The 24,990-nt window shown below is 36.2% G+C and overlaps 1 protein-coding gene across 1 annotated transcript in view; it reads right to left on the reverse strand.

The window, feature by feature from the left end:
• Positions 1-499: 499 nt before the first annotated feature.
• The window catches only part of LOC134385711 (transmembrane protease serine 11E-like), a 67,188-nt gene continuing 42,697 nt past the window's right edge, over positions 500-24,990 (reverse strand). The window contains exons 3-11 of the mRNA XM_063107444.1: positions 23,180-23,304; positions 17,952-18,073; positions 15,867-15,934; positions 12,560-12,723; positions 9,068-9,106; positions 7,437-7,614; positions 6,275-6,534; positions 5,556-5,698; positions 500-661 (exon numbers count right to left, since the gene is read on the reverse strand). Of these exons, the coding sequence (XP_062963514.1) occupies positions 500-661; positions 5,556-5,698; positions 6,275-6,534; positions 7,437-7,614; positions 9,068-9,106; positions 12,560-12,723; positions 15,867-15,934; positions 17,952-18,073; positions 23,180-23,304 (1,261 nt within the window). The remainder of the gene's footprint in view (positions 662-5,555; positions 5,699-6,274; positions 6,535-7,436; positions 7,615-9,067; positions 9,107-12,559; positions 12,724-15,866; positions 15,935-17,951; positions 18,074-23,179; positions 23,305-24,990) is intronic.

The following is a 24,990-nucleotide window of genomic DNA, read 5'->3' on the forward strand; positions in this document are numbered from 1 at the left end:
TGAAGAGTTTGGTATTCTGCTGTCTCATTTGCTTGAACTTTCATAATGAATATGATCATTTGCCATGTTCTGCTAATAAAAAACACCTAATACGTTTCTGTACATATAAATGTAGGATATTTCCTTTTTATATTTTCTTTTATTCCTTGTCTCACACCTTGAAAGTGGAAATTTATGGAGATGAGAGAAACTGAAGAAATGAAGGGATTGCTTCAAATTGTATATATGCATGAGAAATTTATGTCAAGCCAAAATTTTGATGACAGAAAGCTTCTAGAAAACAAATTAATGCAGGTTGGGACAGAGTTCATCTGGCAGTATCAGGATGTTTGCATGTGAAGAAGAGCTAGGAGGAAAATATGGGTATATGCATCAAGTAGACAGTTCAGTGAGTTTGGTCAGGTCCGGGTGATTTGCAAGGAATCTTCCAAGTTCTGCATCTCTAAGAATGGCCTATGCACATGAAAAAATGTGTTCCATTCTATTAGATTTTTCTCTCTTAGATACCAGTTTTGGAAGTGATCCAGTCCCGGAAGGCAGTCACTCTAGTATAAACACCAGGCTTATTGGGTTGCCCGCATTCATCTCCCCAGCTCACTATTCCAGCAAGGTACCAGATATCTCTAGCATCTGAACTAACCAGTGGTCCTCCAGAGTCACCCTAAAGAAGAAGGGAGAAATTAGTAGTTCATAGTACAGTTTATTATGGAGGGGCAGATTTCAAAAGTCTTCAGCTTGTTCAAACTCAGAAGTGATTCCTGAATCTATCAGTATTCCACAAAAAGAAGAAGTTCCAATACCTGGAGAATTGGGTTAGCTTCAGGGTTCAGTATACTGAGATGGTAGATTCTGTCTCTTTGGAGAATAGTACTCTTAACTTATCTGGTACATCTGACAAAATAACTCCCTGTACTGGTTACCTCTTTATTAGTGTGACATAACACCCAAAATGAAGGGTGAAGAGACTATTATTGATAAACAGCACAAACATTAGAGTCAAATACCTAGGTTTCTATCTCAAGTTTGACCCTTCCAAGCTAGCTATGACCTTTAATTTACTTATTTGTAAATGCTCCTAAGAATACTTACCTACAGTGATTATTATGAAGATTTTGTAAGACAGTGAACATAAAGGCTTAGCCCGGCACAAAATAGAACTTAGGAAATATATATATTAAGCTACAAATTCCAATTGTTTATATCTTACAAACTTCAGAGGTCTGTTTCTTTATACAGGTCATAAGAACAATGTACTGGCTGATCATTTCTCAAGATCTTAAACCTCTAGTTATTGACCACATATTAAGTGCTTAGCACTCTATGACATTCTTAATTGATTAACATGTTATCTCACTAATTAATACATGTTATTCTTGCAACAAAACAGAGAAGTTTTATTTTCTCCAGTTTAGCATAAAAAATGAAACTCCATGAAATTAGCTGGAGATCACATGCTAGTCAGTGGCAGAACTTAAATTTGAATTCAACTCAGAAGCTGATGAGTTTTTCCCTACATTATACTAACATTTTTGTGAATTTTCTTTTGTCTGTTAAAAAATATTAACTAATATTAATAATAATAATATTTGACATCACGTATTTGTAATTTTTAAATCAATTAACCAAAAAAGCATTTTCTGAGATCCTCATATGTGGTAGGAGATATATAAAAGGGGTAAACACATGGGCCTTACCCTCAAGGAGCCTACAATCTGCTTAAAGAAATAAGATGCATCATATGAAGCTATTTGAAAGTAAATAATTGAAACCCAAGCCTATATGCAGGTAGAGCAGATTAGGATGAAGAAATAAAAGCTGCTGGAGACAACAAAGCTTAAATCAGCTTAAGAGATAGGAACAAGAGTCTGAAAATAAGTAAAATAATTTTTTAAAAGAGATAGCAATGTCTCTAACATCATTACAAGCTGAATAGTAAGGTAATGTCCAGGAAATATCAAATAGAGAAAGGTATAGGGTCTTTTCTACTAATACTATTAGTTCATATGTGATTGGTGAATAGGGGAGTTATGTTGGTACAAGATAGACATTTTGATGATTTATATTTGTTTTTTCTTAGGCAGGAGAATCAGAATAATGGGAGTAGAATTATCATCTTCACAAAGAAAGGAAAAAACTCTCAACTCAGCTACTGCACAGGCAGAAGCCTTTGGAGTTCTAGTTTAAGCAAATGTTTACCTGAGAGCTGCACCCCAGCCTTGCATAGCTCTTGGGTCCTAGCAGGTTGCACTTCCTACTCTGCTCAGGGCTACACTTCCACGTATACTGTCTCAGTTCCAGGAAGCCTGTGTTTCTCTCCATTGTTCCTGTGCGTTTTTAATGTCTCCTGAGTCAGCCACCAGTCCCTGATCATTCTGCCTGCCTACACTGTCCAAGTTATTCTTCAAGGTATAAATCATTGCTTTTGTTAATTATCCAGTTACAAAGTTGCACAGCCTTTGAGGGATCCATCAATCTGTCTCTAACCCTATTTTCCCTACAAATCCTGTTATTTTCAGTGAGTGGTTTAGTGAGAAACAGAACAGGAAGTTTATTCAGGAATGAACATATCATAACAGAAACTTCTCAAAGTACACGTAAGAAGCCAAACTAGGAAGTAACTGTAGTATTAAGACACAGAATACTGAAGAACTAGGTTAGGGTGTCAACAGAAGGAATAAAGACAAAAGAGATAAATCTGAAAGATATGGTAAAGGGGGAAAACGTTCTGGGACTTAACTGATTACATGTGAAGGAGATGTAAGAGTAAAAGAAGACTCCAAGAATAGTGAACCCCAATAACATAAATGAGAAACATTAAAATGGAAAACTAGTTAACATTTTGTGACTCCTATTGAGTTTGAGATGGCACATATACAGAGCTCTGTCTGATACTAACAACTTGAAACTTATAAATGGAAATGGATTTGGAGTAGATGAAACGTGAGACTAAATGTGGACAAGAGCTTGATTCTGGAGATGTAGATTCAGTAGTCATAAAAGTGACAGCTGAGTTCAAAGAAAAAAATGGCTCCTTTGAGTGAGAATTTAGAGAACAGAGAAAAATTTCACCTGAGTCTTGAGGCATATTCAGGCTTAGAGTGAAGGAGAGAAAGATAAACCAAAAGAGGAAATGAGAAATGAGTAGTTGGAGAGGGAGGGGAGAAATCAGCATACTTCAGAATCATGGAATCCAAAAAAGAATCATGTTTTAAGAAAGAAGAGGTAGCCTGATACCACTGAGAAGAGAGTAGGAAACCCAAGTAAAGATTTTTGCATAGGAACCAGAAAAGAGGCAACCCAGGAAGACAGAAAACCTAGGAGGGAAGCAAAAGTCAAGTGGAGAGGCTTCCATGCTCACCGGGCTGTCACGAGGCCCAGTCCTCCACCAGATTGGTGTCAGAAAGGCGAGTGGGGAGCCAGACTTCCACTTCTGCTAGATGATAAGAAAAAGCCCTCCCTACCTCTCCTGTAGTGACCAGGTGGGGAGCATGGACTGCCACCCAGTGGTGATGAAGCACAACTTTCCATCTCACTAGAGTGATTTAAGGGGAGACCTAGTGGGGAGTCGGGACTTTGACGACTGTCAAGCAGTATAAAACTGCCATTCCACGACAGTGAAGGTTGCAAGGGGAGCAGTAACAAGGTGCTCCCAGCCAGAGTGGTACCAGAGGAGGCCTGGTGGAGCCTGAAATTTCATCTCCACCCAGTAGTACTGAAGCACTAGTACCCCACCTGGTGTCAAAGGAGGATGAGTAGGAAATGAGGCAACGTCTTTCTATGCCTTCCTCCCCCACCAGGATGATGTCAGCAGAAGCCTGCTAAAACAGAAGATTTAAACAAGATCTAGAATCTCATAACATCCAGGATACATCTGAAAATCACTCATCGTACTAAAAACTGGGAAACTCTCAAGCAGAATCAGAAAAGGCCATCAAAGACATTGCCAGTGAGATGACATAGATGTTGGAATGATCTGACAAAGATCTTAAAGAAGCCATCACAAAAAATGGTTCAATGAGCACCAACCACCATGTCTGAAATAAAATTTTTTAAAAAGGAAATCTCAGCAAAAAATTGTAGGTATAAAGAAGAATCAAATAGAAATCTTAGAATTAAAAAATACAGTAACCAAAATTTTAAAAAAACAACTCATTGGATAGGCTTAACAGAAGAATGGAGAGAACAGAGGAAAGAGTCAGTGAACTTGAAGACAGAATGATAGAAATTACTTACTCTGCCTATGGAGAAAATGGGGTGGGAAAAAAATAAACAGCTCAGGAACCAATAGGACTATAATAAAAGATTTAAATGCCTGTCATTAGAATCCCAGAAGACAGGAGAAAGAAGTTGGGGCTAAAAAAAATATTTGAAGAAATAGATGCTGAAACTTTCCCAAATTTGGCTGAAGATATAAACCTGCAGATTCTAAAAGCTGAACAAATCTCAAACAGGATTAACCCCCAAAAATCTACATGAAGACACATAATTGAACTTCTGAAAACCAAAGACAAAGAAAAACTCTTGAACATAGCAAGAGAGAAAGACACATTTACTTACAGGAAAAAAAACAATTTTTTTTTTTTTTTGAAAAAACAATTCTAACAATAGCAGATTCCTCTCAGAAATCAGAGGTCATGATTTAAGTGCTGAAAGAAAAGAACTGTCAATCCCAAGTTCTACATCTGGCAAAATGATGCTTAGAAATAAGTGGAAAACAGGATTTCTTAGACAAAGAAAATCTAAGAGAATATGTTACCAGCATATTTACACTGAAACAATGACTGACGGAACTTTCTGAAATAGAAAAGAAATGCTTTTCAAAAGGAGTCTTAGAAAATCAGGAAGGAAGAAAGGTTAAAACTATGAGTAAATAGACTTTCCTTCTTTTCTTGAGTTTTCTAAGTTCTGTCTGGCAACTGAAGCAGAACATTGTTTGATGTGGTTCTCAGAATAAGGAGGAAATATTTAATCCTATAAACCAGCAAGGCTAAAGAGACTTAGGAAGTAAATTCTCTCTCTATGCTCCATTCAAACTAGTAAAATGTCAGCACCAGTAGACTGTGATAAGTTGTCTATAAATAACTTAGAGGAACAACTAAAATTTTTCCATAAAGAACTTGTCAAAAACACTAATATATAAATCAAAATGGAATCCTTAAAAAAGTTACTATATGATTCTATTTATGTAACATCCTGGAAATTCTTTAAAAATTATAGAAATTAAGAACATATTAGTGATGGCCAGATGTTAGGAAGTTAGATGGGAATGAGAAGGTGTTACTATAAGGAAGATCTTGTGGTGATGGAATAGTTCTCCCTCTGTTCTGCAGTGGTGGTTAAAGACATTTACACACGCAGCAAAAAGCCACAGACACACACATAGTACCAATGTCAATTTCCTAGATTTTATATTGTACTGTATTCGTATGAGATATAACTGGGGAAAACTAAGTAAAGGGCACATTGGATCTCTCTCTGTACTATTTTTGCAACTTCCATAACTTTTTTTAAAAAACGAACAATTATCCATCATACTAATAGGCAAAACAACTTACCTGACATGCATCTCTTTTTCCTCTCAAGGAGCCAGCACATAACATTCTAGGAGTTATAGCATCATTATAAACTTGAGGTTCATTGCAGGTTTTAGTGTCTATGAGCTCCACCTGCACTTGCCGAAGGTGATTTTGACTGCTACCTAAAGGGAAAAAATAACATTTGGATTTGTAGATGTACTTATGTTTTATAAACCTGATGAAATTTCTTTGTAATTATTGGATAAGATGATGATGTAGAACCTTAGAATATGTATTTTTTAGACACAGTAATTTGGAAAAAGAATTCTTTCCTAACTAGTTTAAATGGAAATTGAGGTGTCTAGGAAAGAACCTCCAATTAACTAATTTCCACTCCACTGATAAGCATAGAGAGAAATTTCATTTGGGGAGAATTGTGGCTTTATGATTCTTTGATTCATGATTGGGTGTATTAATGATCCCAAATGTCTTTAAGTGGCTAGGAGACATATTTGCACTTTCAGACCCCTTACCAGCACAGTAAGGTGCTGTAGTAGCAGTGATGTACCTTATAGAAATCTAAGGCAGGAACGAATTTATGTCTTCTTAATGACTTAGTTCACTCATAGGGCCTGACTTGGCCCAGGCCGATATGACCAAACAACCAACATATTTTGGCACAAAGGCATTCTGTTCTTTAAATGCCTTAGAATACCAAATTAGATTAATAGGATTTGAATTTCTCTTTAGATGCTCACCATCATTTTGCCGTGCTCCAAATCCTGTCACAAACATCTCATCACCTGGGTGGAACTCATGGGAGGCATCAGGGAGGCAAATTCTATGTACTGCATTTGTGTAGGGAACAGGGCTAGAAAGCTCTGCAAGTGAGATATCGTAGTCATGTGATGGATATTTGTATTTTTCGTGAACAATTATCCTCCGGAGGCCATGTTTCATTTTTGGAGGGTTTATTGTGACTCCAAAGGAAGCAGTCCACCTGGCTGGGTCTTTATACCTGGAAAAAAATAAAAAGAAGAAATTCCAGTTACCAGTAATTTACTGCATATTAAGTAATTTAGATTGTAAGTATCAATTAAAATTATAGTTTCTGTGTATAGAAACAAATTCTTTCCAATCTGAGAATCAGGCTCAGGGTTCAAATAAGATGGAAAAACCACTCAGTGCATTTGTAGGATATATGTGCCACTCCACATACCAAGTCACCCATTCCAGATCCTAGGGCTTTTTGACATTTTGTGTTATCAGTGACTTTAAAAGACATGTGGGAAGAACATCCTGTACATATTGAGGGAACTAAATGTATTCTATGTGCCTTATGTCCCCTACCCACAAACATACACATTTCTCTGAAAACCGTAAAGACCACATGTTAATTTAACAAAGCATTAAAATTCTATATACTTACAGACATTTGATACTAGGTTGAAAGGTCCTTCATTTCTTGTAATACAACTAGTCAACCTATTCAGTTGTATAATTTGCTACTTCCAAACTTCTTCATACTTAATTATCTTTTTTACTATATGTGGAATTTCCCCATTGGGGTCAAAACTACAATCTACCCAGCCTAATGGAAGTACTCAGAGGAGAGATACAGCTCTTCTCTTTGACGTCAAGCTCAAAGTCTAAAGACGACTTTAAAATTCCTGCTTTCTTTGAAAAACTATTATATATTTACCAGTGAATAATTTATCTGCAGGTACTTTGACTCCATTTCTATTTCCAGACTATAGCACCTTTTACTAAGGTTTATGAGTTTCTCACACTCTTTGTGATGTACACATTATCTTTAAGTTATGCTAAACTCATCTCTTTCAGAATTCAGGGGGAAATTTCTTCTTGCCAAAACTGGGCACATTGTGTACCCCCCAATCACTTGTGAAATTCAAGACTTACATTCTAAAGCAGTGAGCAGCACTCACGAGCCATGTGCCATTAATTAAAGTGGCTCCACAGCGATGGATCCCATCCCATTGCAGGCTGGCTTGCCATGGCCATTCACCCTCTTCTACCTCTGTTCCACCAACAATCCTGAGACTCTGTCTTGTAGATTTACTCCTTCGTGTCCCACAGCCTGCCGAAGAGAGATGATGCGTTAATTAGCAGTTATTTTAAGCATCAATTTGTGTTACTACGTCCCAAATTTCTTGTACTTTGTGCTCCAGCAGTATCACACATTTTGTCATGTTCTTACCTTGCCATAAATTTTAATGTTTCATTTAGTTAACTCATTCATCTTGTAAGATTCAAATCAGTCGTTACCTCTTCTAGGATGCCTTCTCTAACAATTCTTCTGCTTTCTTGTTGCTTCCATAATGATAATAACAACAGCAGTACACACTCTCTCCATACATGTATGTTTGTGTGTGTGTGTGTGTGTGTGTGTGTGTGTGTATTCCTCAATATTGTTTAAAACAGGGTTTCTCATTCTTAGTACCACTGACATTTTGAACCACATACTCATAATACTTTGTTCGTGGTGGCTCAGGATGAGAGTGTCCTGTGCATCACAGGATGTTCAGTAGGATCCCTGGCCTATACCTACTAGATGCCAGTATCACCCCACCCTTACAATCATGACAAAAATACCACAGATGGGCATGATACCTTGGGCATCCAAATTGACCTTGGTTGAAAACTTTATTTTAGAATTACGTGTTCCTGCATTAGTCTCATGCAGCTAGTCTCATTATAGTATGAGCTGCTTTAGGAAGGTATTATATCTTATTAATTTTGTATACTTATTGCCTTACACAGGACTAGTACCTAGTAGATGACCAATAAATATTTATGGCAAGAATATATGACATTTAGGTAACGAGATTATCTTTTGGTTTCATGTTTACTTAAGTTTATCAATTAACCAACATTCTGAGCTAGTATATTTCCTTCCATCGTTCAAGATAAATGTAATATGTACTAATTCCATAACTATTAAATGTATTCTCTAAATCATGGTGGGGTACTCCGCTATAGGTAAAGGACATGCTAGTCTTAGAGTCAGCCTTTTTAAAATATGGGTAAGGACATTATCCAGATCTTCAGTAATTTTATCAAAATATTCCCTAACCCCATAATTTCCTGTAATTTCTATAATATGGGATTAATAGCATCAAGAAAATTTTATTTAGGGTGGCATGACAGTAAGTTTCTGCTTCTAGCTGAAAAACACCAATGTACAGATTGCTTTCATATAATCTTTAGAAAACTTTTGTGAGAGTATATTAAAGATATCTGCAAACAGAACATTGATAAGCATTTTTTGTCTTTTCTTTAACAATTACACAACTCGTTTCCGATATCCATCTGCCACAGATACACATACATCCCTTCCAAAATTCTCCCAATTTTCCTATTCTTTACTAACATGGCATGCCTCAGAGCTGAGATAAAGCACCATGAGTTGTGCACAAATCAATCAAACTTTATTCTGTCCTTATAATATCAACACAAAGTAAGCCTAAATGATCTAAAGTATTACCTTTTACATTCAGTTAAGACAATTTTAATAGGTATATTAAACTTACAATTGTTCAGATAGTTGTCTGTTTCTGTCTTGTTGATTTCTGAAATACAGGAAAGATTAATAGAACAGGGTCAATACATCAGAATTGTAGTATACCTCTGAGTATTTCAAATACTAAAAGGGTGCTTAATTCCATTATAAGATAGGATCTTTAGGTTATAAAGAAAGCAACACAGTTAGTTTGTCATGAACATAGCATGTTCATTGCCTTGGGGAAGAGGGGAGACATGAACATTGTTCCTTAAACTTTAATGAGGATAAGGGTCACATACGGAGCCTATTTATAATGTAAACTCCAATTCACCTTCCCAGAACTTCTGATTCAGTAGTTTTGTGTTAAAGCCCCTCTTTGGGAAATACTGATTGAAAATATAGTATTGATTCCCTAAATGTAATGATATTTTTACTACCCTTTATTTCAGATTATTTTACTAAGCTCATAACCATAGTCTCAATCATATAACACAATTGAGTAGCATCTCCATAAATTTGTCCTCAATCACACTTAAAAACATTACCTCTTTTTGTCTCCTTTCTGATTAGGTTTTAGGAAGACACTCTGCCCTCGAATTGTCTTTCAATTCCAGCCAATGACTCCTTAACTTGCTAACTTCACAACAGTCCTGCCCTAACCCTATGTGAACACTAACCCAACTAACAGATACATAAAGCTCTATGTTCTTAAACTTCTTGACTTAGTATATTTCCATGACCAAAACTATCTTTTTTCTTTTTTGGAACATAGTATGATAGTTGTTCTAAATGCAAAAATATAAATCTATTATTTTTTCTTTTGGTAGTTAATAGTATTGATTGACTGGCTATTTGTGAGGAAAATGGCAAAAATAAGAAAGAATTGACCATTTGTTCTCAGTTAATGTTAAAAAGCCCATCACTGATGTTTCTGTTTCAAATAACCTGTTCTTCTCTATCTCAAACTCTTCCTAGGGAAAGTTCTGGTGTTGCATGTTGATAGTCCTGACAAGACTGGTGCTGTGGTTTGAATGTCCCCCACAAGCTCATGTTGTAATTTAATCTCCAATATGGTGGTGGAAGGTGGAGCCTTTAAGAGGTGATTGAATCGTGAAGACTATGCCCTTGTGAATGGGGTGATCCATTCACGGAGTAATGGGTTGGTGGTTTAATGAGTTGTTATGGGTGTGGCTGTGATGGCTTTATAAGGAAAGGGAGTGAGAAGGTTAGCTCTGTTGGTCATGCCATTTTCTCACCATGTGACACCCTGCATCGCTGTGAAGAGTCACCACCAAGAAGGCTCTCACCAGGTGTGCTCCCTGGACATTAGACTTCCCAACCTCCAAAACTGCAAGAAATAAATTCTATTTCCTTATAAATTACACAGTTTCAGGTATTCTGTTATGAGTAACAGAAATGGACTAATATAGCTGGCTTCCTGGATGTGTGACTTGCTCTGGGTCCAACACTCAGAATGGCTTTGTGCTTGGTTAAATGCTCTGCTGTTGCTGTCTTGAAATTCTTACTAATTTTATCTTGTAACTCGTATTTTGGAAGTGAAGTCCAATAGTATAATGGAGCATGGTGTGAGCAGAGGAGATACACACAAATTGTGTCCACACTTTCTTGTTACCCCATTTGCATATATCATTCATGATACCCTATGAAATTAGAATTCCATTGGACCTACAATGTGTGGTAGTTCAGCAAGACTCCAAGCAATTGAAAGATAAGTATGTTAACCTACCACTAGGTTAAGCAGGGGGTCACTGCCAGTCCCAGGAGGCCATATTTTCTGTTTGAACCAGAAATTGTTTAGAATGCAGAAAGAAGACAGTGGCATTCTAATACACACAAATTAACAAGAGATCCTAGCATATCCTTTCTTGTTCATATTACTGCCTTTTATTAACCAACAGCTTTTGCTGAAAATAATGACATAGAAAGAAAAGGAAAGATAGGGAAACCCAAAGTTTCCTGTCTTTTCAGTTCTTCATTCCTCAGTAAGCTGAAAGTAGAGAGCATTGGTAAAATGTGTCCATATCAAGAAAGGAAATAAAAAGAGTCAAGTTAGCCTTGTGTACTGTTTCAATTGATGTGGCAAAAAATGAAATACATGCATGTATGAGCTATGAAATACAGTTGCATAATTTTCATGATTTCACATGCAAGTTAAATGTGCTTATATTTGCATTAAAAATTGACATTGCACAATATAAAAAGGAACAGCAAAACTCATGTTAGTAATATAAAAAATTTAACTTTTTTTCACTTAGAATGACATTATTAACAAAAACACTTTGAAAAGTCAAGAGAAAGACTGTGGAAGAAAGAAAAGTCATATTTTAATACTTTCAACAGCACTTTTTTCTTGCTTTTTGAAAAAGGTTCTAGTGTTTTCATTTTGCTCTGGGATGCACAAATTATCTAGGTGGCCCTGACTACTGAAGTAAGGAGGGTAGATGACCATCAGTTCAGGCTACTACTTAGATCTAACAGCTGTTATACTGGCACTTTGTATTCATTCTCTTTACTTGCCTGCTGTTCTGTAGTGTCTAGTGCTGCCAAAACCAAGAACTCTGTTTACTAGCCACATGTAGCCAGTGAGCTTGTGAAATATGCCTAGTCTAAATTGAAATGTGCTATCAATCTAAAATTCCTTAGAACAAAACAGGAATGTAAAATATCTCACATATAATTTTTACATTGACTACTTGTTGAAATAGTAATACTTTGGATATATTGGGTTAAATATGAAAATTATTAAAATTAAATTTACATGCTTATTTTTACTTTTTAATGTGACTACTAGAAAATTTAAGGCCATACTTGTAGTCCTCATAGTATTTCTATAGACCTGCAATGTTTTATAACATATAATTCAGCCCTTAACCAGGTGTTTATTTCTTGAGGATCTTATATTTCTCGCTTTCTAATGATGAGGACCAATCACCACCTATCTGACCCCCATGACTCCATGGAAAACAACAACAGCAAAACACCTACCTTAGAGTTTTCAATTATATTGTAAAATATACCAAAAATAAGTATAAATAAATTGTAAATTTTAGGTAAATAGTCTAAACTGATAGCACATTTCATTGGTAAATACTCTAAGGGAAAAAGCTATTATTAGTTACATTTGCAAGCAAATATGTGGATGACATGAACCTTTCCATACATCATACTCTCAGAACATAAAATGGAAGCAACAAGAAGAAAAAGAGTATTCTCTATTTATAATTAGATTCTATAGCTAAAATATAAGGCTCAATATAGAAGAACCCATCAGGAGTTAATGACAAGCTTGTATAGAAGGTATAAGTTTAGGATAGTTTTAAAAATTAAAATGCTGTACTTCATTAGGACCAATTTAATTGCAAAGAAATGTCTTGTTGGTGGCAAGACACCAAAAATTGAATGACGTCCAAAAAAAAAATTTTGAATGAGTGTCCCAAATCAAACTAACATAAGCTATTCTATGTAAGAGAAGTAAAGGAAATAAGAGAAATCAACTTACTTTTAATTTCAACTGACTCAGGATCTACTTTAGGTGGTCCTATGGCATTTTTCAGCTTTTCATGTAGAACATGTTGAATAATTTCATTTACGTTTTCAGGATCCTCAGTAGAGCGAAATCTACAAATCAATAGCATATGAGCCAGCACTCCATGTTCCTCTTCACTGTGGATCAAAACGGAAGAAGAAAGGGAGGAAGAGAGGGAGGAAAGAATAAGCTTTATGGTAATATCACAATCGGGTTTTTTTTCTTTATCATTCATTTGAATCATGCACACACACACAAAATAAATCCATACATGTTTCCTTCTATATTCCTATTAACTGTATTCAGAACTCTCAACCCAGCCTCCATGATGTAAGGTGGTATGCCTCATGGTCTCCCTCACCACCCAAGGGTCTAGTTAAGTGCATGGCTACTCGTATAAAAAGACACTCACTTTGTCAACCATTCAAAATTACTGAACATAATGTATGGTAAATATGAAATCAACTGTGGTTTTGGTTTTTGTTTCAATTCCTGTGACTTAAATCCACCAATCTCTCTTAAGAAATCTTCAGCCTCTCCTAAAAGACTCATAATCCTATGAACACTAGAAAGGTTGACCAAATTATATGACTTCATGGGACTGTATCTTCAAGATGGAGCATTAATTAACCTTAATGCTATCTGTATGAATTACTGCCTTAGAATCATCTCACCAGCTACTTTACCCCCTCTTTTTCACAGTCAGTTCCCAGAGATTCTTACTCCTCACTATATATTGCCTCAACCCTGACTTTATTTAAACTACAAATGGGAATATAAATTAGAATCTTATTTTTGGAGGGCAGTTTTGTTTATCTGTTATAAATTTGAATAGCCTTCCCCTCTGATACAGCATTTGCCACTTTTAAAAATTAAATCTTCAAATACACCGTTACGTGTGTAAGGATGTATGTATAGATATGTTCATTATAACCTTGTTTTTAAAACAGAAAAACAAATAATGACCCAAGTGCCCATCAATAGGGCATTGGCTAAATCAACACTGACATGTACTTATAGTGGAATACTACATAGCCAGCTAAAGAATAAAGTAGATCTATATGCAATCATTGGAAAGATTTTCAAAATAAGTTGTTATTTTTGGCAGCTGTATGGGGATCTGAACCTTGGACCCTGGTGTTCTCAGCACGATGCTCTTCCAAACGAGCTAACAGGCCAGCCCCCAAAATAAGTTGTTAACAAGATGTTTTGTTTCTGAGAGTAGAATTAGTGGACAGAAGGCTTTCATTTTCTGTTTTATTGTTTTATTTATTTATTTATTTATTTATTTTATTTTTATTTTTTTAAAAGGTGACCAGTAAGGGTATCTTAACCCTTGACTTGGAGTTGTCAGCACCGTGCTGTCCCAAGTGAGCCACGGACCAGCCAATTTTCATTTTCTATTTTATATAATACTGTGTTATTTGCACTTTATATAATTTTGTATTGCTTTTGCAATCTGAAGAAAAAATAGAGCTTTAGATTATCGTTATGTATCTCAAATTCTTTCACTGCTTCACTAATCCTGTATCATTGATCATTTATCCTTTTTTCTTTCTCTTAAACTTGTCCTATACTGTCTGGCTGATAAAAACAAAAACAAACATAACCCTCTCTCTATCCCACTATTTAACTTATTTCTTCCTTTTTATTTATTTATTTATTTTTAATCACATCAAACCTTCTCAAAAGGAGCAATTACACTCTGCCTCATATTTTCTTCATTGTGGTCTGTTTCTCCCTTTCGTTTCTACCAAGTAGTTTCTCTATACACTAATGGCTTCCCAGTTGACATATCCAGCTGATTCTTATCAGTATTTGTATTACTTGCTCTCTTGGAAGTATTTATCAGTACTGACCACTCCCCTCTTAAAACTTCTCTCATGATTTTTCTTTCTTCCTGTTCCTTCCTTGTCTAGCTCCTATTTTTATTTCATCCTATTAAATATTGTTATTTTTCAAGCTTTCTTCAGCATCTTTTTTTCCTTTCATTACCTTTTTTTCTTCTGAAAAATTTACAAGCATGCCTTCCAATATTTTGAGTTGTTGATAAACACATTTGTATCTTCAGCTCAGTTCCCTGTCCCTCCACCAAGTCAGATCCATTTTTTAGGCTCATATGGTTCCCTTATCTTACCTCAACATCTCTAAACCTGACTTCATCTTTCCAATAAATGTGGACTTCTTACTACTGCAGTAACAGAAGAAAGAATAATAAGTAGCAGTAGCAAGATTAATGGGATGAAGAGGTGAGCAAACTGGAAAGTGAATCAGAAAATAGTATTGGTAGAACTTAGTTACTAATAAAGTATGAGGGACCCAGGAAAAGGAGAACTGTATGATAATTTCCAGGTTTCTCATTAGTGTGATTGGACTTTCCTTGAGTTAAGGAATTTTCTGTGGAACTTCCATGTGAAAATGTGCATGAGCAGGCATGTAGTTACTGAAATCAGGAAAATAATTCAGACTGAATGTAGAAATTTGAATTTCAATGGCATATGAAGCCATGTGGGTGGATGAGTTCTTCTTGACATAGTAAAAATTTGAGGATCAGAGAAGTAGATGCAGATCCAAGAAAGGATACTGTGTCAAACACCAGACAGTACAGAATTTTCAGGAGAAAGTGGTCAAAGTAATGCCTCAGAGATGTCAGCTAAGTAATAGACAGGGAAGCAGCTCTTAGAGTTTTATCATTGGAATAATATTGGAAGCAGTTCTTATGCTATTTTTTAAACATACAAATAATTACTATTAAGGGTATATTATTTAAATTCTTATCTAGTATTTTGCTTAAAATGTTATGCTCTGAACTTTTCTCTTTACTAATGTTTGATGAACAGATCTGAGATCTTCTTAGCTAAATATTTGGAGAATGAAGGGGTGGAATGGAAGAAAGCAATGAAAATTGATAAGGAGGAGAACTGAGAGCTGAAGATGAACCTCATCCACTACACCATTTTACACAGGGCACTACTTGCTATTAAACCAAGGGATGTGTGTTAGGTCCCTACGTGGGCTAGAGTTTCCCAAAAACAATTTTATAGCATAAGCACCAATAACATCTCTATTCCTAGCAATCATCTTGCAAATACTTACTTTTATACTTAGAGAATGAGTAAGGGACATTGCAACCCATAACTTACACAGAACAGGTGCTAAATAAATGTTTGTTGAATTGAATTACATCACATCATTAACACTTCAAAACATTCATTGCTGACCAGGTTAACAGCTTCAGCTTTAAATTAAATTCAGGAGTCAGCCTTTTAGATCTACATACCTGAACTTGATAATGTGAGACTTGACAAACTCTCCCCTTAATGGAGATTTATAAAATGCATTTTTCACCTGTTCAAAAAATATTCAAAATATGTTAACCAGAACAATTTTCTGAAATCTCACAAGTTAATTCAAAGCTTTACAGAAAACTAAGAAACAAAACAAAAGAAAACAAAAACATCGACCAACATTTTACAGTATGCTGAACTCAAAGAATCTTGCAGAATCCTTTTTGGTAATCTAACTCAGTGATTTCACCTGAATTCCACCTTAGGAATGATAAGAGCTGGGGAAACATAGTGGGACCAGAAGTGACATCTGCTGTACTACATTCACAAAGAGACCAGAGAGAATGAACATGCTATTTCTTGAAAAGTAAGAGTAAGCATTTACACTCCGAGGTAAGAACTTTTACTGCAGGTAGACAAAGGAAATAAAATAATTCTACCAAGTGATAGTTGGAACATTAGAAATGAATACATAGCAGTGTCACCTGATTCCCAAACCTTGTTAAAACATTGCTAAATATTCTGGCATGATGTGCACTCAATTCAGTTCTTGAAATGCTCTTAGCAAGGCCCATGTGAACTGGGTTACTTATGATGGAAGAATGTATTTTGTGGAGATATCTCCTGCTACTGTAAATAAGAATTCTAGCCAACTTAATTTTTTAAATTAGAAGTTTAGATAACGAAACACTTCAAGTGTGGATATTTGCCAAACACAGTTACTGCAAGTTGGTGATTGATTAACAGAAACAATGAGCCTTCTTATTCTTTCCTATGTTTTATTGACATCTGAGTACTTTATACCCAAGGATAGTTCCTACAATTATGAGACAAGCACAGTACAGATAAATTCTCTAATCAGGATGATAGTATCCACTTGGAAATTTTTATTTAAGGGTTTATTTTTATCAACTAATTTTAAAATCATTATTAATTTTGAAAGTATTAATGAGTCCTATCTATATTCCCTTAGATTTAAATTTGTCTGGATCTTATAAAATTTATTTTGGTGAATGGCACAAAGAACAAGGGAAATAGTTGCATCTTTTCTTGACCAAAGTTCCATTCCCTTTCTTTTGTTTGATGTAAGTATTTAGCCTTAGAAAAGAGCTTCTTCATATATTTCCCTGGTTTGGTGTTTGCAAGTACAAACGTAACCAGAATTTGACCTTCACCTCAGCAAGGTGACTAAATCCTCAGGTTTCTAGTCTACAGGTTTTTGGGAGGATCATTTCCATTCTGTTTCTATTTAGGATATTGAAACTGGAAGACAATTTGGAAATTATCTCACCTAACTCCTTAATTTTTATATAAGGAAATTTGTCCAAAATGATAAAATGATGTGCCAAGTGACACATCACTAACTGGTAGATGGAAGAGAACTAGGTGTCCCAACTCCTAGTTCAGTGTTCTTTCCATCATATTATATCACGAATTACCTCACAGCCTATCAGGAAAAGTCCAAATTATTCTTTGAGTAATCTGATAGCAATGAGAAGTCATCACTCAGGTCCGTGCTCTTTCGGGCCATACTGCTATTTTTCCCAGTTTCTTAAATATTTGATTCATCCCTCAGGATGAATGTTGATGCCTTAAGGACAAAGATGAGTATCCATGGATTTCCTGTAGATTTATGTACCAAAAACTTGTTCAAGGTTAGATATTTTTTAAAACAAAAATACTATTCAGATATGTGTCCAAATAGTTTCAATCGTGGCAACTTTTTGCTCAGGGCCTCTTTTTCAGGAAGTCAAGGACACAGCAACCATATTTTGGGCTACCCTTACATTCTCAGAATTTCTGGACTCTGCTGGTCAAGAGTGTAGCACTAGCTAAGGAAGGGTGAGTAGGAGGGACATAAATAAATGGCTAAGGATTACTTGGTTCAACCTTGCAAACACACTCTTCTATGTCCATGTCGTCAGTTTTGTTTTATATCCCTTAGATAGGGCTGCTTCTCATTTTGCAAAGATATTCAAGAATCAGTTGAATGGATGTTTTAGAAGCAAAGATACTAAAAAATATGGTAAAAAGTGACAACAACAAATGCCCTAAAGGTGGAAAAAAATATTACTTACCATCGATTCAATTCTCTGGCTCATTTCTGTGAAATCTTTAGAAGCTTCTCTCCCAAACTCATCATATAGTTTGTCACTTGTGAATGACAGCGTGCTGTAATAATTGTAGGTCTTCCTTTGATCTGCAAGGAAAGAGGCAAAAACCCATCATAGTTTTTATCAGATGTGTGTAAATCATCATTACTTCCCCATTTCATGGTTGGTAAAAAGACTGAGACTGAAACAACTGCCCCTACCCCAGATAATCATCTTCACATCCTGCCCCAGGCTTCATAGTTATCTCAGAATAAAATACAACAACACTCATCATCATATGATTTAGAGTGTAAAAGCTATAAGAAGTGCCTGGTGTTGTTGGATTGCTGTACAAATATTGCACTGGAGCTGTGGGCTGATTACTCATGTGTTATCCATACCTGAATAAGCCACAAGAGATAGCAAGTCACGCCATCTGAGCACACAAACAGGGATGGATTCAGAAGCTTCCCAAGTGTGAATGCACCTTTATACTTCAAAAGTGGATTTTTCCCTTAGTCAACAACACATCAATTCTGACCACAAGGATACTAGTATGAGAACATTTATCTTGGCTAAAGAGGGAGATGAGGGTAGGAATTAAAATACTAGTGATTCAGTAAACAGAAGTTTAGGGAGCCAGAGTTGCTACCTGGCATAATCATACAGGGCACTATTTAGTTTTACCTGGCTCCCTTGTCACTACATTTGTTTCCTTCCACCAGCCATAGGGGTTGGTTTGTCTGCTCCATAGACAATGTTTCTACTCTCTGCATCCAGTTTAAGCAGCCCATATTTTTGGCCTACTGGAGAGTTAATGCAGTATAGCTTTTCCTCTACCCTCTTATACATGAGGCAAGCACAGAGTCCTCAGAAGATTTATTTATTCAATGAATATTAATGCTGACTACTTTTCTATGAGTGACACAGTGCCAAGCTTTAGGAATACAATGGTAATCAAGTTATAGGAAAATGGAGTGTACCTCATCCAATTCAATCTCTCTCCTCTTTTCTCTTCCTTCCTAGTCTTTCCCTCTTCACTTTAGCCCCACAGGAAAAGGAAACTGACATTGAGCACCAGTGCCCTAGGCATATTCATATATCTCACTTAATTTACAGTAACTCCATGGGAAAGCAGTATTATCCATATTTAACACACTACAGTTTCAGAAATATAAATAACTTACCCAACCCCAACATGACATAGAAAACAGAGTTAAGTTTCAAGCCTAGGCCTGACTCCCAAAGCAAAGACTTCTTTTACACAATGCTTCTTGGGGTGGGAAAAAACAAAGCCCCTCATTAAAGCTGAAGAAGTCTTTTGTTAAATAAAATACCCTGGCCATCCAGAGGGTTTGGTGGGAGAGAGAAGGAAGTTGCTGTAATATTCTCAAGGCCTGGGGAGGGAGGTGATGTATAAAGAATGATGAATGGCAGGCTGGAGACACTGAAAGTCTAGGGTCTCTTGAGCATTAGTGACTTAAGTGAGAGACTAGGAAGATTTTGCCCTTCCTCCGTCCTTACTCACCTCCCTTTCCCTGAATGGTCAAGGTCCCTGGCAATATACATAAGTTCAAGTAAGGTTTTTAACTTACTGAAACATTGAGAAATAACTCACACCTATCGTTGTAAACTACTGTTCTATTATATTTGCATTTTTTAACATCTCATTGATGTCTCAGGTTAACTATAACTTTCTGTTTAGCTGCATTTATTGTTCTAATACACTGCTTCTAATGTGCAAATGAGCCTCCTGGGGATCTTGTTAAAATGAAGATTATGATATATTAGGTCTAAAGGTAGACCCAAGATTCTGCATTTTTAACAAGCTCACAAGTGATGCTGATGCTGCTGGTACCTAATCACATGTTAAATGTGAAATGCTCCACAACTTGAAACTTTTTGAGTGTCAAGATACCACAAGTGAAAAATTTCACACCTGACTTCATGTGACAGCTAGCAGACAAAACCCAGGTGAAAATGAATGATGGGCTTATTGACGGACTAGAGCAGCGTAAATTCATTACAAAACAAGAAACCATGTCAGTTTATAAAATCAAGGAGCAACTTCTCAGGCAAAAATTGTTGTGAATGAGGCAGATGATTCCAGAGGAAACATTTTAAAAGCCATGCAACAGAATACTTCGTCATCCCTAGAGAACCCACTTCCTAGTCCCTCAGCTGCTTCTGATGTTTCTTCTCACCTAAAAAAAAGTAAAATACCATGTACAGTAACCTTTTAATCAAAACACAGCATCATAGGCAGAGGCTGAAAGCCTGCCTGTTTGTCGTTGCTGTTTTTAACAGATGATACAGGTATTCTGGGGCTGCTACTGTGCTGCTTAATTACCCTGAACACATTATTGTTTTCACTATTTTAATGGTATGTCATATTTTCTACTGTTAAGTACTTATGTGTGAATAAGTGTAAGAAGTGACTGCTTATCAGTAGCTTACAAATTCAGTGACGAATGATAGTAATGACAAACAACCACAGATTGCCCACGTGGGTGGCTGAGATAGTGATACCTTTGCTTTCTGATAGTGCAACACATACGAACTTTGTTTCATGCACAAAGCTATTAAAAATATTGTATAAAGTTACCTCAGGCTGTGTTTATAAGGTATACATGAAACATAAATGGATTTCTTGTTTAGAGTTGGGTCCCATCCCCAAGATATACATTATGTACATGCAAATACTCCAAAATTCAAAAAAATCAAAAATCTAAAACACTTCTGGTCTCAAGCATTTCAGATAAGAGATACTCAACCTGTAGCAAGGTTCTAGAGAGGAAGAGAACAGACCCTCTACACCCTGAGACCTGTTTTATTTATTTATTTTTTAATAGTGAGGTTGAATCATTTGAAATTACCATTAATATAGGTCAAAAATGGTCAAATATCAGTAATTTCATGTGGTTCAACCAAATGAACAACTTAACATCTAATATTCAGTATTTTACTTTGCTCTATAAATGGGTCACTAAGTATTTAGACATACTCCCAGCTGCCAGAATTATATGGTATGTGTATTTATTAAAAAATATAGTTGAAGAAGATATAACAACCACAACTACTTGAAGTTGATATGACAAGCAAACAGAAAGGACATTGTTGGGGGAGGGGGGAGGGAGAAGGGAGGGAGGGAGGTTTTGGTGATGGGGAGCAATAATCAGCCACAATGTATATCGACAAAATAAAATAATAATAATAATAATAATAATAATAAATAATAAAAATTAAAAAATTAAAAAATATATATATAGTTGAAAATGTTAACAGAAAAGTAAGAAAAATAAGGATGAACATAAGTTTGTTGATAATTTTCTAACAGGTCTGTAATTCTATAACCTGGTTGCTCACAACAGATTCACCTTCTGAACTCCAAATCACAGAAGGGCAGAAATGCAGTCCCAAAGGCCCTGGACACAAAGGACACAGAATTCTATGCTGTCCTGGGCTTTATGAAATGAGGGCTGAAATGATGTTTTTCCAAATCCAATCACCTTCATCTATATCTGTCTATTTCTATAACAGATTGGTTTGGTTTGGTGCAGTTATTTTGGTGTGCCAGCTCCTAAATGGCCATGGTGCTATATTCACTCAGTTTTTAGTTTACATCCCAAAACAGAGGGCAGGTAACAAATACAAGACAGTAATACATATCACAACAATTGCTGTTTATTCAGGTGTACTGTGTGGGCGGTGGAAGTCATGTGTTCCATATTACTCAACTTATCATCCAAGCAAAAGGATCCAAGAACAGGATACTGGAAAAATCTTGCCAGGTTTTAATTGTACACATACAAGTAAGATTTATAAACCTAATAAAACTTTGTTTGGGAAGAGGCAAAGAAGTAGTAAGAAATATTTTCTGTCACCAAAATGATCAGGCCCCTAGCTTTACTAAGAACTCCTTGTAAAGTCAGATAAGTCAAAATACACCCCAAGAAAATATCCTGGGTATGGTTCACTCATTTTTATCATTCAGAATTCAATGAACACTTATAAAGCACCTAATATGTGTCAGGATTTTTGCTAAGTTCTGGAAAAAGTGAATGAAACATTGTCCCAGACTTTCATGGGGAGGAATAATGATGCTTACAACAGAGTGGGACTTAATATACCCATAACAGAACTGTAGAATTGTAAAGTTATTTCAGCAATTCTTTTTTACAAATGTATGCTCCTGAGAAATCTCTTTGATTAAAATACAGATATCCCAAATTTAAAGACCTGTGTGTGGGCATATTCTACCAAAAGAAAAAAATTTTGTTTAAAATAATTTCTCCTTAAACTACCTATCAATGACCCACGTTGCTTTGTAAACTGAGACTGGACTTGCGTGTACAGTGGAGGAAGATAAACAGTTTGCAGATCACTCTTAAGAAAGCAACTTCTGCAAATTCCCAATTAAATTAGAATGAAGTGATTAGCTTCTTTGGTTATAGGATCATGAACATCAAAGCATAATCTAGTTGCAGAGGGAGATATTAAACCAACTGGTCATAGTTGAGTCAACTAATTAAAACGCAAGGCAGAGTAGAAGGAAACTTCAGAAGCATTATTATACTCTGGAAGAACAGCTCTGAAGTACCCTGGAGACCTTTCTAATAACATAGCAACTAGCAGTTCATCTAGAAGTGAGGTGCCTGATAACCGCTGAGTGAACCTCTTTATAATTAACCATCTTAGCATATCCTCTCCTCTTTAATCACTTGCCATAAACCTCAAGATTTAATTTTAAATAACAGAAATAGGCACTCATTCAACAACATGTCACTATGAGCATTTCCAACTTACTAGTACAGAATAGAGACAACTTCTCTATGATCCTTGATTGTGCAATTGATTTATTGGGATGTCAGGATTTCAATGAGTTCAAATTATTTTAAATCAAGGTGATTGCCCTTGGATTCTACCTGTCCTGTGGTCTTCCCCTATTTAAGACTTGATTATTGCTTATTAGTGAATATAAAAACTAGAGTGCTATTCCCAGCAGGAAGCATCACTACAACAAAGACAGAAGAAAGAATTCACCTTGGCTTGTGAGGATTAAATGAGAGACAAAGCAGGTAAAGAGTTCTTTGTACTAGCTATGCAAATAAATCATAGTAATATATGAACAAGCCTGAGGCAAATCAAAACAGGAAGGTTCCTGGGGAAGTATTTGGGATAAATTACATGATGCCAGAGCAGCTCATACTTACTATATCTCACGTAATGAACAGTGAGTCCAATGCCCACTGCCAGGACGATCAGAGATATAAAAGTGATGAGGCCAGTAACCCAGGGCTCCAGATAAGTTCTTTTCCTGGCCCTCACCACAGCTGGCCTGAGGAAGAAAAGAAACAGATGGATTATATCACAGCACACACCACATCCACTTAGACGAAACAGATATTTTTGAGAAATAAAGAACATTCAGTTAGATGGTACTGTATTGTCTTGGTTTAGAACACACGATGGTCCCAAGCAACTGAGGCCAGTCCCAGCTCTGGCTGCCTGAACTTGTGCAAGTAATCTGACTTCTCTGTGCGTCGGTTCCCCTGTGTATACAATGAAAATGACAATAGCATTGTTCACTCATATTTCATAGGATTATTGTGAGGATTAAATGAAGTACTATATGCAGAGTGCCTCTAACAGTGCCTGGCATGTAGAAAATGCTACATCTGTGTTAACTGTTATTTGTTGTGTTGGCTGTGTGTATGGTACAGAATCAGGAACTGTAGGATCTTCCAAAAGGTTTCAAGCCTGTTTCTAGCACTCTAGAGTCTTAACCATCTTGTGAAATGTGTTACAGCTTGAACCATACCAGGTTCCAGATAGAGTTCCTAATTCTATTCTTCTAATTTTCTGATTTATTTTCAGACCAAATTTTGAGGATACACATGAGAAATAACAAGAGACCCCTTCCTAGGAATCTAAATTTTTGAGCTAATATTCATCTCTAGGCTTCAGAGATGCTACAGAAAATCCTCTCTGCATGAGATTCCCTTAACCTTTCCCATTTGTTTGCCTCCTAAAACACATGTTATTGGAAAATGGTCTGTTTGATTGGTAAAGCTGCTGTTCCCTTGAGTTACAATAGTTAGTAAGCAAACCCCAAAGCCAAAGAAAATGAAATAACGTCGGAGTCAGCTAAGGAGTTTGAATATAATACTGTTTTTTAAAGTTTCTTGAGGTATTTACTGTTCCAGTAGAATCAGTGGCATGCACTTCTTTTCCCCAGAGCACTACCTGTCTGGTACACGAGTACTTGGGGAAAGTGTGATATTCTCTTGGAGAAGTACTAGCTGTTGAATCCGAATAGAGAAGATTCTAAGATGAGGCCTTTTCTTACCAGCTCCATGACTTGGACAAATCATTTAAACTCTGAGCTAAGCTTCTCCATCTATCAATAGGGAACAGGATACCCATTCTGTCAAGCATTGTGGGACCCAGAATGAGATCATGAATGTGTAAACTTCTTGCGAATTGCAAAGTATGTCACAATAAATAATTTTTGCTTACAGAAATCAAGGGGACTCATTGCCTGGTGGATAGGAACTGGAAGTGATGATATTATCATATTGGTCCCTGCTACACCATTACTACATCCTGGCTCTGTCAGGACATGGAATAAGGAACATTGTCACAGAAGTCAATGGTATAATCATTGCTACAAGACTCTGCCCCTGCTGAAGGCACTGGGATAGATTGGAAGGCTCTAGAGACTCTACCCATTCTCCTCCCTTGTTCCTGTGATTTTTCCTATGGGGCAGTAGCCAGGGAAACTTCATCTTCCTTTCTCCAACCTCCTCAATCTCCAGTTCTCTCTTGAGTGGGATTCTAAACACCTGTTCCTAGAATGGCAATTACTGCAACCTAAAAGGACTTCTCCATGAAGAGAGTTTTATTTATTTGTTTTTTAATTTTTTAGGAAATTCTGCCTAAGAAGCACCAAAAACTGCCTCCTGTTCCTTCATCTCTGAATGTTTGCTATTCATCTGTTACAGAAGAAAGGAGATGTGTATAG

Source organism: Cynocephalus volans, chromosome 9 (assembly GCF_027409185.1).
Source record: "Cynocephalus volans isolate mCynVol1 chromosome 9, mCynVol1.pri, whole genome shotgun sequence".
Lineage (NCBI taxonomy): Eukaryota > Metazoa > Chordata > Mammalia > Dermoptera > Cynocephalidae > Cynocephalus > Cynocephalus volans.